This window comes from Balaenoptera borealis (assembly GCF_965194805.1).
Source record: "Balaenoptera borealis genome assembly, chromosome: 4".
Lineage (NCBI taxonomy): Eukaryota > Metazoa > Chordata > Mammalia > Artiodactyla > Balaenopteridae > Balaenoptera > Balaenoptera borealis.
Window position 1 is genome coordinate 148,850,459 of NC_138861.1, and position 14,841 is coordinate 148,865,299.

General features: G+C 45.6%; 1 protein-coding gene across 3 annotated transcripts in view; it reads right to left on the minus strand.

The window, feature by feature from the left end:
• The window catches only part of FAM193A (family with sequence similarity 193 member A), a 173,593-nt gene that overhangs the window by 42,705 nt on the left and 116,047 nt on the right, over window positions 1–14,841 (minus strand). For all 3 annotated transcript variants that reach the window (XM_082390915.1, XM_082390914.1, XM_082390913.1), the window contains 5 exons: window positions 7,144–7,221; window positions 5,441–5,553; window positions 5,064–5,306; window positions 2,565–2,718; window positions 2,271–2,450 (listed from right to left, as the gene is read on the minus strand). In XM_082390915.1, the coding sequence (XP_082247041.1) occupies window positions 2,271–2,450; window positions 2,565–2,718; window positions 5,064–5,306; window positions 5,441–5,553; window positions 7,144–7,221 (768 nt within the window). The remainder of the gene's footprint in view (window positions 1–2,270; window positions 2,451–2,564; window positions 2,719–5,063; window positions 5,307–5,440; window positions 5,554–7,143; window positions 7,222–14,841) is intronic.

Genomic DNA, 14,841 nt, shown 5'->3' on the forward strand with positions numbered 1-14,841 from the left:
AAAATCCAAGCAGGTCTTTTTGTAGAAGGTAACAAATTGTTCCTAAAATGTATACGGGGAATTCCCTGGTGGTTCAGGGGTTAGGACTCGGTGCTTTCACTGTGGCGGCCCAGGTTCAATCCCTGGTCGGGGAACTAAGATCCCACAAGCCATGCAGTATGGCAAAAAACAAAAACAAAAACACATAATAAAATAATAATAATAATAAATAAAATAAAAAATAAAATGTATATGGAAATGCAAAGGACTTTGAAAAGCCTAAACAATTTTGAAAAAGGCCCACCAAGCTGCAGGGCAGATCCTACCCAATTTCCAAACTTACAATAAAGCAACAGTCAAGTAGAATATGGGTTTAAGGACGCAGAGATCAAATGAACAGGATACTGAGTACAGACATTAACCCATACATTTATAGTCAATTGATTTGCAACAAATAGCCAATGCAATTCAACAGGGGAAAGGATGGCCCTTTCAACAAATGGTACTGGGACAACTGGATACCCAAATATGCAAACAGATGAATTTGGACCCTAACCTCAGACCATAAGCAAAACTGAGTCAAATGGACCACAGACCTAAGTAAGAGCTAAAATTATAAATATTATAGAGGAAAAGAGAGTTTTGTATTAGGTAAAATTTTCTTGGATATGACTTCAAAAGCATGATTCATAAAAGAAAAAATTTATAAACTGGAATGCATGAAAATTAATAACTTTTCCTTTTCAAAAAACACCATAAAAAAACTAAGACACACCACAGACCAAAAGAAAATATTTGTAGATCACATACTTGATAAATGACTTGTACCAATATATAAAGAACTCATTTTTTTTTTTTTAATATTTATTCATTTGGAGGTGCTGGGTCTTAGTTGTGGCATGCAGGATCTTCGTTTCGGTATGCGGGATCTTTAGTTGCAGCGTGTGGACACTTAGTTGAGGCACGCAGGATCTAGTTCCCCGACCACGGATCGAACCTGGGCCCCCTGCATTGGGAGTGTGGAGTCTTAGCCACTGGACCACCAGGGAAGTCCCCACAAAGAATTATTAAACTCAAAAACAAGATAGAGAAGGAAATGCAACCCAAACGGCCCTTAAATATATGACAGAATGCTCAACTTTGCCCATAAAAAATGGAATGAAAACTGAAACCTCACGGGGTTACCACTTCTCATCTATCAGACTGGCAAGAGTTCAAAACTCTTCCAGGGGTAGCGGAGGGCATCACGCTCTGACCCGGTAAAGCCACCCCTGGTGACCGCTCCTAGGGACAGAACTGCCTACGTATAAAATGTCAGATATGTAAGGTTACTCACTGAATAGTTTATGATGGGAAAACAAACGGAAGCAAACACAAATGTCCATCAGCAGGGACTAAAAAGGAAAACAAAACAAAACTATGACACGTCCACACGATGGAATACAAAGAGACCAGCAGCAGAGCAAGAGGAAGTGAGCTCTGTACAGATGAAGCTGGTCAGGACACATTGCTGGGCAGCGAAGAGAACAGAGTGTGCATTAGTATAAGCCTTTTTCATGAAAAGGCGAAGAATGTTTATATTTGCATAAATAAACACTGGAAGGACCTATTTTTAAATAAGTAAAACTGGTTACGTATTGGGACTAGGGGCTGGGGGTGAGCAGGCGCTGGAGCCGGTAGATGAGGAAGGAGGTGGGAGCGAGACTTCGCAGGGTAGTAATACCTTCTAGTGTCCTTTCCTGCAGATTTACACCACCTATTAAAATGGTTTTAATCAGCCTAGACCTTCATTTGTTCTTCCTTTCATTTAAAAACTGCTTGAGCGTCTATTATAAAACTCTGAGTCTCTAAGAAAAAATAATAGCCTGGTAAGGTACCCGCACCTTTGGTTAACAGAAAAACAGATACCTATCGGGGAAAAAAAAGCTCCCTTACAAAACCAACCTTTTCTGAAATTTTAACATTCCACTCTTTCATTTTGTTAAAAAAAAGCCCTTCCCTTGCTTCCCAGACAAAAAACCTCCACAACACTTAAATATCTGGAGCTACTCTGTGGTGCCGCAAAATCAAGATAATGTTGCTTACAGATTCAGGAAAGAGGAACAAGATTAAAGTGAGGGTACGAGTCACATTTGCTTATTTTGCAAGTATGCCTCGACTCTCTCCAGGTCTAATCTTCAGAAGTTTTTCGAAATAAAATAATTCTGTATTCAATAACGCTCATGTTTAGAGAAACTAGAGGCAGAAAAGAGACCTCCGGCAAAACAAAGTTCGAAAAAATAAAATCATACCTGCTGAGTTGAGTAAGACGGGGGTGGACTGTCCACTTTACTTTCCTCCTTCCCAGGGCTCCCGTTTCCTAGAGCTGTGTCTTCCTTCGGGGCTCCCGGGGGCTCCCCACTACTTTCGCCGTCTGCCTCCTCGTCATCAGCCTCTGAAGAACTACTGCTGGTACTGCTTACCTGAGGGGACTTTAAAAACAACCCTTGTAATTTACACTTTTCGAAACAGAAGAGTGGAGGAAGCTGAAACACCAGACACCGTCTGATGTCACTTACTGTCACTATGAAGACGCACGCCCATACCTCATCCTTCAAGGCCATGTTTTCCCCGCCACCGTTCAGTTCACCGTGGATTCCATTCATGCTGGCCACCACCTCGGCATCATCATAGTTACTCAGCGGATAAATATCAGCAAATTTAGCTGACAGCGGTGCAACATCTTCATCATCACTACAACTGAGAAAGCAGAGACGTCACCCCGAGGCCGCTGGCCGCGAGCACGGCGAGCGCACCGCCCGCCAAGCAGACCCTGCTCTCGCTCACAGGGCAGCTACGCTGAGCGCCACGCCTGCTCCCCAGCACCTCCTAGTAACCTGAACGCAAGAGGAAGTGCCTGGGAGATTACCATTTGCGCTATGTGGAAGAACGGAAAACAAGACTCCAAAGGGAGGAACATTAAGGAAACCACAAAATTTAACCAGATTAATTGATGTTACCCATCTATTCACGCTGAAGTGCCCTGGTGTACAACTGTTCTCTCTGCCACTTCCAAGCAGACACAATTTTTGATTATAATTAAAGGGGTACGGAGAACAACCGTAGGTCTTTAGCGTTTGTTTTTATAACCGCCAAAATTTCAGACACAGCCAGCTGAACAAAACATTAAAGGCACTTATGTGACAAAATACTACAAGATTTTTCACTACAAGGCCAGCTGTGGCCAAGTCCAGTCATAATCTTAATTATCAGCTTTAGCAAGACATCCAAGCGATGGGCAAATGCAATATCTACCAAAAAAAAGTAAGAAGACTTCAAGGCTGGAGCCTATGAAGACCACTTAAAACGTATGACTTTCTGGTACATGAAAAGAGCTGGCGCAGAGTTCCTGGCTCAGCGTGCATGGTTCAAGGCATGACTGTAAATGGACGCCCCACGGGTCCACGTAAACATGCCACCATGTCCGCCTTGAGCCTCAACACTCAATGGCCTCCAGAAGGAACAATCCTATGGAGACCTTCTGGCTTTAGGGAAGAGTGTCCACAATTGCCAAACTCAGGTTCTTTTCCACTTTTAGGAAAACAAGAGTCGACGTGCTACAACGTGCTATCATCCGGAGCTCATCACAGCAAGCACGGACAGTGCCCAGCGGGCCTCCCGGGGGCCCACTGCACCTGCGGCAGCAGCAGGCTTTGCCCTGGGCTGCACCCACACCCGCTCCCGAGGTGTCAGCATCGCCACGACCCAGAGGAGGAAGCCAAGGTGCAGGAATGAAGGAACTAAAGCACGTGCGCCATGCGATGGAGGCGACCCCAGAACCCGTGAACTCCAGACAGCACTGCAGCCCAGCGACTAAACCGCCACGCTTCTATTTCACCAACTTAGAAGCTGCACCACGAGAGACAACACGAACCAGCGGCCACATGGAGGTCCTCGGATCACAGTGTCTCCTGGGAAGACACGGATCACAAGGTGCTGGCGGCCAGATGCCCAGCGCATCCACGCGTGGCCCCAGCTCTGCCACTCAACACAGCGTGGGAGGCCACGGCTGGCGCCAGCTGCCAGGACGCAGGAGCGGGGCGAACTCTTCCAATGTAAGTTTTTATTTGACTACACACGCTGAACTGCGGGACGCTCCTGTGATGAGCTAGCTGGCAGCTAGCTGTGAAGCCCTCAACACTCTGCACCGGCTCCGAGAGCACAGGGCTTCTGCGGCTATGAAGCACCTTGAGTTCAGTGAAAGGAGTCACAGAGTTCAGGCCAAGCCCTTTACAATTACTTCGTGTTTGAGACCAAACCCATATTGAGAACTGAAAGACTCCGAAGGAAAGCCTCAGAGTCACCATGCGAAATCCAGACGGGGGAAGCGAGAAGTCTGAGAAATGCGGGGCACCATCCCTCCACTGGGAGCCATGGCCGGGGGGCCGGTCACCTCCGCAGGGCTCCCGGCACCCACACATGCTGTGACATGCAGAAGGCATGTTTTATTTCTTAAATAAAAACATACACCCGCGTGCAGCCTGCCCAGAAGCTAGAGCAGGTAGCCTCAACACGAGACACGGCCGCAAGTCCGAAGAAACACGGGCCCCCTCCCCTCCCTGTGAACTGGCCACAGCTGCACAGCCACCTCGCTTGTGCAAAACACCCTTCTAGGTAATGTGGGGACGCGGAGAACAGAACCTTTCAATCGCTTGCTAAAGTGATCATCTGAGTTCCTAGCAAGACATGGACCAAGCACGGACGCTGGGCTGACGAGGTGGCGGAAGGAGCAGCGGGCTGGCCACCCGTGATGCGACGAGCGCGGGCCGGGCCGGTGCCAGGAAACACTTCCCTGCAGACCAACATGTGTGTGTTTGTTTGCCTTACTGCATTTATTCATTCACCTTCGTTTAGGCAGGTCAGGAAACAGTGTCCGAGTTTGGGCTTACTGATTCCATGTTTTAAAAGCTCTTTAGAAAAATGAAGGGTCCTTTTTCTTGAAAAGCACTATAATGCTATCCATACTTCTGCAGACATTACCGTCTCTATTTTTCATCATTGGATTAGTTAAATTTCTGAAACCTTACGACAAAGTCACGACTTACAAAGTTGGTGCAGAGCCGTTGTCTGTGAGGATGAGTCTGGGATGCTGCTGAACTGTAATGGGCGAGCTGGAACCCGACCCTGAGCTTGCCGATGACACGCTAGGTGGGCGCATCTCAGAGAGGCAGTCGGGAGCAGAGTCCACCTGGAGCGGCAGCTGGTGAATGTGGATGTCGCCGGCGACGGGGGGGTCCATGATACCACAAGTGAGGATGTGCGAGAGGCTGCAGTCGTCGCAAGCACATCTGATTGGGAATTAAGGACAGTTACCGAGACAGCCAACAGAGGAGGTCAGATCGTGCTCTTTGGAGGTCGGTGCCGGCCCTCTGCGGGGTCAGCGAGGGTCCCGCAGGCCCGCTGCGCGCACACGCAGGCTCACCTCCTCCTGTAGTTGCAGTTGGGGCAGTCGGGCATGCTCAGTCGCGACGACAGCACGTGCCTCATGGTGTCCGTGAAGCTGTTCTCGCCAGTGACGGCCTTCTTATTCGTCAGCTGGGGGAAACCACGAGACAACAGGTTAGTTTTGCAAGACGTGCCGCCCCATGACACAGCTTATATTTTCCAGTAATTATGGTAGTGTGTGTCACACTCAGAACCAATGACCACAGCTTCCTAAGGTGGGGCAGGGCCAGGAAAAGGGGCCGCAGATGTGTGACGCACATAGCTGTGGGGCTGGGAGAGGCCCTGACACAGGCCACGGACCAGGAACCCCTAATAGGCTTCCTCACCAGCAAACACGCTGCAGCGCCCCTCACAGCAGACACCCAGCCTTTACCCTGAATCTGCCATGAGCTTGGTGCTTGCTAGGTACCAGGAACGTAGAGATAATCACTGCCCTCAAGGAGCTTAGATTCTGGAAGAGGGGACAGGCAAGAAACCAAACTTGAAAACCGTGATGCACAAGGTGCCCTGGGAGATCTGCTCAGCGTGCTGGAGAGGTGGGGAAGCTGCTCGGCAGGTGCCCAGACTCAGCAAGGCCCAGGCGCAGTGCTGGCAATCCCGTCAGAGGCAAGGAGGGCCTCCGGGCCCGCAAAGAGCGCTGAGCTGGGCGTCCGCTCACAACACTCTCGACGGCTGCTGAGCCTGGGCTGAGCAGGAGTGAGTCTCGGGGAACAGCCTCACCGCCATCAGGCCTGTGCACACAGAGCCGTGGCACCCGGCGCCCATCAGTTAAACAGACGTTTATGAGGCACGATGGAAGCTGGACAGTCGGCACAAAGACGGCAGTGGGCGGGTGGGAAGGAACGCAGCAGCGAGGAAGGCCAGCTGGAGAGGACGCCGGTGGAGCACGGAGAAGGGGTGGACACGGGAACCACCTAGGAAGCGGCACCTAGACTTCCACTGGAGCGGGCGAGCCTCTGGATTTCAGAGAAGCAGCCTGTGGACCGGCCTGGGCAATGGGGTGGGTGGTGGCCAGGAGAGCCAGGGGACGGGACAGAAGCCACACGGTAAGCGAGCGGAGCACGGGTGCCCTCTGTCTACCTGTGGCGCCCAGAGAAGACCACGGGTGCGGGCGAGGCTGGGGCCACCGACACCTAGGGAAGGCCAAGGGAGCACGCCCGGCCAGGGAGACTAACTGGGAGAGAAGCCGGCACGTGCACGGGAAGCAAGTTTCCCAATGAAGTCCAATGCCCTGAGACCGCCACACCGCAGCCCCCGGGAGTTCTGCCAAAGCGGCAGGCAGAGGGGTGGGGGGAAGAGCCGCTGGAGGAAGGGGTGCGCCGGGGCCGCCAGCAGCCACGACGAAGGCACGGCCCCTGGCACACGCGGAGCGCACCAAGTCCCAGCCCTGCGACTTCACTGTATGCACCCTGGCGAGTAAACCGGGGACACGCCACCCGCCTAGGAGGAGTCCGCGGGGACTCAGGGGTGGCTGTGGCCCGAGCGGGCGGCTCTGTAAACGCGGGTGTTCCCTGAGGGATACAGGAGGAAGGAAGTCGGAAGGAAAGCCAGTTTACACCACTGCCATTAGCAGCGGGCAGAACACGCAGGGAGGTGCTGAAGCGCTGGCCTCTGGGAGCCGCCCACCCGCAGAGAGCAGTTCCCACTCCCGTGAGCCGCCCCTCTGGCCCACAGCCTCACCTGCTCTTCCACGAAGCGCCTTTGCTTAAAAAGCTCCCAGTCTTCTGTTAGCATGCGTTGTTTCGTTTTCATCGTCATCTAATTCATGGGGGATGTAAAAAACAAAAAGTCTTAGTACCAGCAAGAGCTACCCTGGACATTTTCAAGGGGAGATTTTTTTAAAATGATATATACGAGAGACCGCGTCTGCAGATAGAAGCTGCAGCACTACAGAAACGCTACCTGATACTCGATCTCAGCGCCTCACATGACTCGCTCAAAATCATCACAAATACTTTTCTTGCATGAAAAACACAGCGAGGAGTTCAGATTTTAAAGAGAAATTAACATATCAGAGGTGGATCTGTCAATGCGGTGAGTGGACAGTCACAGTTCACTGAACCACCACGAGGGGCCCTGCACGTGAAGTGTGAGCCTCGGGGACGTCATCCTGAGTGCCACAGCAGGCACCAGGGGCTGCGGGGGGGAGGGGGCGGGGGCCGCTGTTTAAGCACGAGCTTCAGCTTGTGAAGATGAGAGAGTTCTGGAGCTGAACAGCGGTGACGGTCACAGCAATGTGAGCGCACTCAGTACGAATGAACTGTAGACTCAGAAATGGTTACGGTGGTAAATTTTGAGTAATGTAGATTTTACCACAACTAAAAAGAAATTGAGGGGAATAGGGAATTAAGAATGGGCTCAAGGCACTGCCTTATTTGAAGGAGGAGGCTATGAAATGATTAAATCTTGGTGTTTATATAAATGCATTCTTGTAAATTAACCACTGAAAGGATATGGGATACATATCTTCAAAATTATTAGAAGAAAAAAAAAGGAAGGGGGCATATATTCAGTCCTACAGGGAAGAGAACACTACCAACCGGGAGCGCCCTCCCAGCTGCTAGACGGGATGCTGTTGGATTCATGAACCACCTAATAAATGGCCTATTAGATCTTCAAATTAAAACAAACAAACAAAAACTGCTCGTTAAACCCTCCAAAATAAAACAAGAGTAACTTAATAAAATCAAATTCATGCACTTAAAATTTTTTAATAGTTTAAAAGTATTAGAGAAGAAACCAAAGTTGAAATTACAGTCTGTTTAGAAATAATTGACAGGGAAAGTCCCACAAATCAAATTGTATAAGATGAGCCCAAGATGTAGAAGAAAATGTATAGTTTAGTGGCATTTATGAGAGAATAGAACAAAAAAAAAAAAAGCCTGAAAAGTATGCGTTCAATGTAAGAAGCCCAAACAAAATGAAACAAGAAATCAACTAGTAAGGAATTAAAGGTAAAAGCTGAAATTTGGAAAACCAAGAAGTAAACGTGATCAATAAACCCAAAAGTTTGTTCTCTGAACTTCCTCCCAGGCCGAACAAGGGAAGGAAAGGAACAACAAAAATAGCAGGAGTGAGAAAGGACACGGTCACATACAAAGATTTTCTAAAACCACAAGAGAAAACATCTGTACAATTTATGCCTTTCATATCTAAAGAATAGCTGCAAACAGGTGGCTCACGGCTATCTTGTTGGCCCTGCACAATGTGTTTTACAAGCTGAGCCAACATGAAAAAGCTTTTGAGATTTCACCTAACAATCTAGACTTCTGGCCTCTCTCGACAGCTGGACAGCTCAGAGGGCAGGCTGTGGGCACAGCTGGGACACCAGGAACACTGGCCGGCCTCCTCTGAGGGGAGCAAGTGCTCTCTCACTACAGTGTGAAGTTAGGGGCAGGGGAATTCTCCGGTAGCCATCATGCACCCATTTGCATCAGCTGCCCTGTAAGCACAAGCTTAAGCCCACCCCTTTATATGAATGATGTGGATAACTTCCCAGGCAAATATCAATTTGTAAAACTCACTTAAGAAGTAGAAAACCCCAAGTAAGTTCATGAACACAATGTTTACTGAAAAGGCAGTAAAAGATACTGAGTCCTTGTTCCTTCCCCTGCAAAAATGAACCAGGCCCCAAAGTTTCATTCATGGTGGGGTCTATGCAAACCCTTTGTAGAACAGGAAAGTTGAACTATTCCTAAAAACTGGGAAAACATGGAAAGTTCTCAATTCATTCTATGAGATTAGCATAATTATCCGTTATACAAAACAAACAAGACCTCAAAGATGAAAACTCAGTAATACCTCAGAATACAGATATAAAAATCCTAAATAAAATACCTAATAATGGATTAAAGAATAATATATTATAATCTAGTAGGGTTTAATTCCAGGAATGCAAGATGTCTCAAAATTAGGAAGCCTAATCTAATTCATACAAAAACACATAAAAAGAGAAAAAACATACAAATTTAATGTCTATTCCTGCTTTAAAAAAAATTTTTTTTTAAATTTATTTAATTTATTTATTTTTAGCTGCGTTGGGTCTTCACTGCTGCACACAGGCTTTCCTAGTTACAGCAAGCGGGGGTTACTCTTCGTTGCGGTGCGCAGACTTCTCATTGTGGCGGCTTCTCTTGTTGCAGAACATGGGCTCTAGGCGCATGGGCTTCAGTAGTTGTGGCACATGGGCTCAGCAGTTGTGGAGCACGGGCTTAGTTGCTCCGCGGCATGTGGGATCTTCCCAGACTGGGGCTTGAACCTGTGTCCCCTGCATTGGCAGGCAGATACTTAACCACTGTGGCACCAGGGAAGGGCTCTTTAATTTGCTAAAAAGTATCAAGAATTTGTACAGCAAGCATCAGACTTAATGTGAAACCTCCAAAGCGTTCCACAAAAGCCAGGAACTGCTGCTAGTAACACCCTTACTCATGACGCTTTGAAGATTCTAGCTGAAGTGAAAAAACAAAACACAAAGTTCAAATGCTAATAAAGAGGATAAGACAAAACTATTATTATTTGTAAACGATATCATGGTCTCCTAGAAAACTCAAAGCAATCAATTCCAGAACTATTTGAGAGATGATAACACGGTGAGATGACTGGACACAAAGCAGAACTCAGCTTTCCTATAAGGACCAGCAATAACTCCTTAGAAAATTTATTCCACCATTTAAGATGCTACTCATGATAGTCCCTAAAACTGTGAAACACCTATGTGTAAATTCAGTAAGAAATGTACAAACTATAAAACCATAATATAGGCTATAAAAGACAACCTAAAAAAAGAGATACATGCCATATTTTTGGATGGGAAGAGTCAGTATTGGTGCTAATTCTCCCTTTACGTAACGTGGGTCTGCAGTTTTCAGGAGAAACATTTTTCTTTCGTGAGTAACTATTACTGTTGCAAATTTTAAAAATGATTTAAAATGAGCTAGAAAAAGTAGTCATTTCTTTATCTTATTACAGAGGTCAGTACAGAGCGGTTTGATAAATATAATCAGCAGAAACCTCCTCTTTGACCTTCTCTTCGCAGCCTCTGGGATTAATTTTGTGGAACATTTGGGTACCTGTAGGCTTATATATGTGTCACACAACAAATAAAGGATAAATTTTTAAAAGCAAACAAGAACAACGGATTTCAAAGCTGTCAACTGTCTCCCCATGGCCATACTTATTTGTGAATACTAATTATTTTACAGATGTGCAACATTTTGCAATCTTGCATTACTATGTAGTTTCTAAAATGCTACTTGATTACAAGAGACTGATATCCATTCCAAGGATTCTAGAATGACTGGTAACCTCTAGATGCAACTAAAATTGCTCGATTTCCATAACTGGTATTAATGGCATCATAGTTCCTTGACAGGTGAATGAAAATAAGAATGCACCTTTGGGTTGCTTTAGTGAAAGAGGATGGTTTTCCACTGTAAAAAGACAGAGAATGCTTTTTTTTTTTTCTTGTAAAATACGTGTAACATAAAATAAACCATCTGAACCATTTCAGTGGTATCCCCATCTCTCTTCATCTTGCAAAACTGAAACGCAGTCCCCATTAAACAATAACCGCCCGCCTCCCCTGGCCCCCGGCACCCACCCTTCTACTCTCTGTCTCTATGGATTTGCCTACTCTAGGGACCTCAGGTGAGTGGGATCAGACAGGATGTCTTTTTGTGTGTCTGGCTTATTTCACTTAGAGTAATGTGTTTAAGGTTCTTCCACGTTTTTAGGTCTTCCACCTAGGTCCTTGATTCACTTTGAGTTACCTTTTCCATATGGTATTAGATAAGGGTACAACTTCATTCTTTTGCAGGTGGATACCCAATTTTCCCAGCACCATTTGTTGAAAAGACTGTCTTTTCCACATCGAAGGGTCTTGGCACCCTTGTCAAAAATCACCTGACCGTATACGCAAGGGTTTGTTTCTGGGCTTTCTACTGTATCCACTGGTCTATATGTCTGTCTTTATGCCAATACCACACTGCTTTGATCACTATGGCTTTGTAGTAAGTTTTCAAATCAAAAGTGTGAGTCCTCCAGTTTTGTTCTTTTTTTCCCCAAGATTGTTCTGGCTATTCTGAGTTCCTTGAGATTCCATATGAATTTTAGGATGGGTTTTTCTATTCTGCAAAAAACATCATTGGGATTTTGACAGAGATTGCACTGAATGTGTAGACCACTTTGGGTACTACTGACGTTTCAACAATATTAGGTTGTCCAATCCAGGAACACAGGAATGTGTTTCCATTTATTTATGCCCTCTTTATTTTCTTTCAGCAATGTTTTGTAGTTCTCATTGTACAAGTCTTCCACCTCCTTGAGTAAGTTAATTCCTAAGTATTTTACTCTTTTCAATGCCATTGTAAATAAAACTGTTTTCATAATTTCCTTTTCAGATTGTTCATTGTTTGTATGTACAAATGCAACTAATTTTTGTGTGTGCACTCTGTATCCTGCTACTTTGCTGAATTCACTTACAGTTTTTAAATTCTAACAGTTTTTTTTTGCAGAGTCGTTAGGATTGTCTACATATAAGATCACATCATTTGCAGAGATCGTTTTACTCTTCCTTTCCAATTTAAATGCTTTTTATTTCTTTCACTTGCCTAGCTGCTGTGGCTAGATTTTCTAGTACTATGTTGAATAGAAGTGGTGAAAGCAAGCATCCTTGCCTTGTTCCTGATCTCAGAGGATTAAAGGCTTTCTTTCAATCTTTCATTTCTTTTAAAATTAATTTTTATTGGATATGGTTGCTTTACAATGTTGTGTTAGCCTCCACTGCACAACAAAATGAATCAGCCATACATATACAGATATCCCCCCCCTTTTGGACTTTAATCTTTCATTATTGAGGATGATGTTTGCTATAGGTTTTTTATATTTGTGGCTTTTATTATATGGAGGTAGTTTCCTTCTATTCCCATTTTGTTGAGTGTTCTTAATCATGAACGACGGTGAATTTTGTCAAATGCTTTTGCTGCATCAACTGAGATGATCATGTGGTTTTTCCTTGTTGATTTGGTATGTTATATTAATCAATTTTCATACCTTGAAATATCTTTGCATTCCAGGAATAAATCCTACTTGATCATGGTGTATAATCCTTTAAATATGCTGAATTCTGTTTGCTAGTATTTTGTTAAGGATTTCTGCATCAATATTCATAAAGGATGCTGGTCCGTAGTTTTCTTTTCTTGTAGTGTCTTTGTCTGGCTTTGGTATCAGACTTATGCTGGCCTCATAGAATGAGTTAGAAAGTGTTCCCTCCCCTTCAGTTTTCTGGAAAAGTCTGAGAAGGATGGGTATTAATTCTTCTTTAAATGTTTGCTAGAATTCACCTTTGAAGCCATTGGGTCCTGAACTTTTCTTTGTTGGGAGATTTTTGATTCCTAATTCCATCTCCTTACTAGTTATAAGTCTATTCAGATTTTCTATTTCTTCATGATTTAGTCTTGGTTGGTTCTTTGTTTCTAGGAATTTGTCCATTTCATCTAGGTTATCCAATTTGTTGGTGTACAATGGTTCAAGTACTCTCTGGTAATTCTTTTCATTTCTGTAGGACTGGTAGTAATGTCCCTACTTCATTTCCGATTTTAGTAATTTCAGTCTTTTTTCTTTTTCTCTTAGTCCATAAGCTAAAGGTCTGTCAATTTTGCTGTTCTTCTTGTCTTGAAGAACCAACTTCTGGTTTCACTGATTCTCTCTACTGTTTTTCTATTCTCTGTCTTTGTTTACCTCTGCTCTAATCTTTATTATTTCCTTCCTTCTGCTAGCTTTGGATTTAGTTTATCTTTTTTTTCTTTCTACAAGCTGCAAAGTTAGGTTGTTGATTCGAGATCTTTCTTTTTTAATGTGAACATTTATAGCTATAAGAACAAGTATTTTTAAAGAAATAAATTCACTTTCAGTTTTACTTTTTAAGACTGTATTTTCCTTTTAGAAAAAACGTGTATATTGTTATTTTGGCACACACCCCGTTTTCATCAGGACAGCGGTGATACTACTGTGTATTATATCCCTAATATATTATATCCCTAATATACCCCTAGCAGCAAGGAGATTATTGCTCAGCACAGCGCTTGGCACACTGCACAGTAAGTCATCATTTATCTTCTTTCTCTTCACCTGAATTATCATTTTAGTTACACCGTTTTTCTGAAATCATCTAAATAAGATCACAAGTTACTGATATCATCAGAAGCTTACACTGACAAAACATGATGGAAAAGTCAGGGATAAATTAGACCCCCCACTCTAGTGGATGGCACCAATCTCTGCAGAAGGAACCGCCAGCTGCAGTGGAAGCCCCTTCAGATAAACTCCAGACTGAAGGCTCCTCTGCGACAGACGGCAAGCCCCCTGCTCGACACGAGGACCAGCACTGCTTACGTGCCCGCAGGCCTTCGAAGGTCTGCACTTGTACTCACGAACGAGCGTCTCCCCACTGCCCCACTATGGAACTCTGCAAACTCCCCGAGTAGCACTCAGCATCAAACACAAAGTTCAACAAGCCCCACTGTCAGGGCCAGAGATGCAGGGGACCTCACAGGTCACCTAGTCCAGCCACATCTAAGATTCCGATGTTGGGACTCCCCTGGTGGTGCAGTGGTTAAGACTCCACGCTCCCAATGCAGGGGGCCCGGGTTCGACCCCTGGTCAGGGAACTAGATGATCCCACGTGCATGCCGCAACTAAGAGTTCGCATGCCACAACTAAGGAGCCCACATACCACAACTAAGGAGCCGGAGAGCCGCAACTAAGGAGCCCGCCTGCTGCAACTAAGACCCAGTGCAGCCAAATAAATAAATATTAAAATAAATAATTAAATAAAAAGAGACTGGGCTTCCCTGGTGGTGCAGTGGTTGAGAATCTGCCTGCCAATGCAGGGGACACGGGTTCGAGCCCTGGTCTGGAAAGATCTCACGTGCCGCGGAGCGGCTGGGCCCGTGAGCCGCAATTAGTGAGCCTGCGCATCTGGAGCCTGTGCTCCGCAACAAGAGAGGCCGCAATAGTGAGAGGCCCGCGCACCGCGATGAAGAGCGCCCCCCGCTTGCCACAACTAGAGAAAGCCCTCGCACAGAAACGAAGACCCAACACAGCCATAAATAAATAAATAAACAAATACTTAAAAAAAAAAAAAAAAAAAAAAAGACTGCTGTCAATTCACTTCTGTACGTCTCCTCTAACAGGGAGGGGGCAGCTCTGTCTTCCTGTGCTTCTCCCTGGGGTCAGACTTCAATCGCTGGGCTGGAGGCCTCTCTCTCCAGACCTCCTCACAGCACTGAGGACAGGGGCTGCCCCAAGTTCCTGAGGCTGCACCGCCATTTCCTGTTGGGGTCTGGCCTGTTCGGAGACGCCTTGAGGACAGACAGCGCA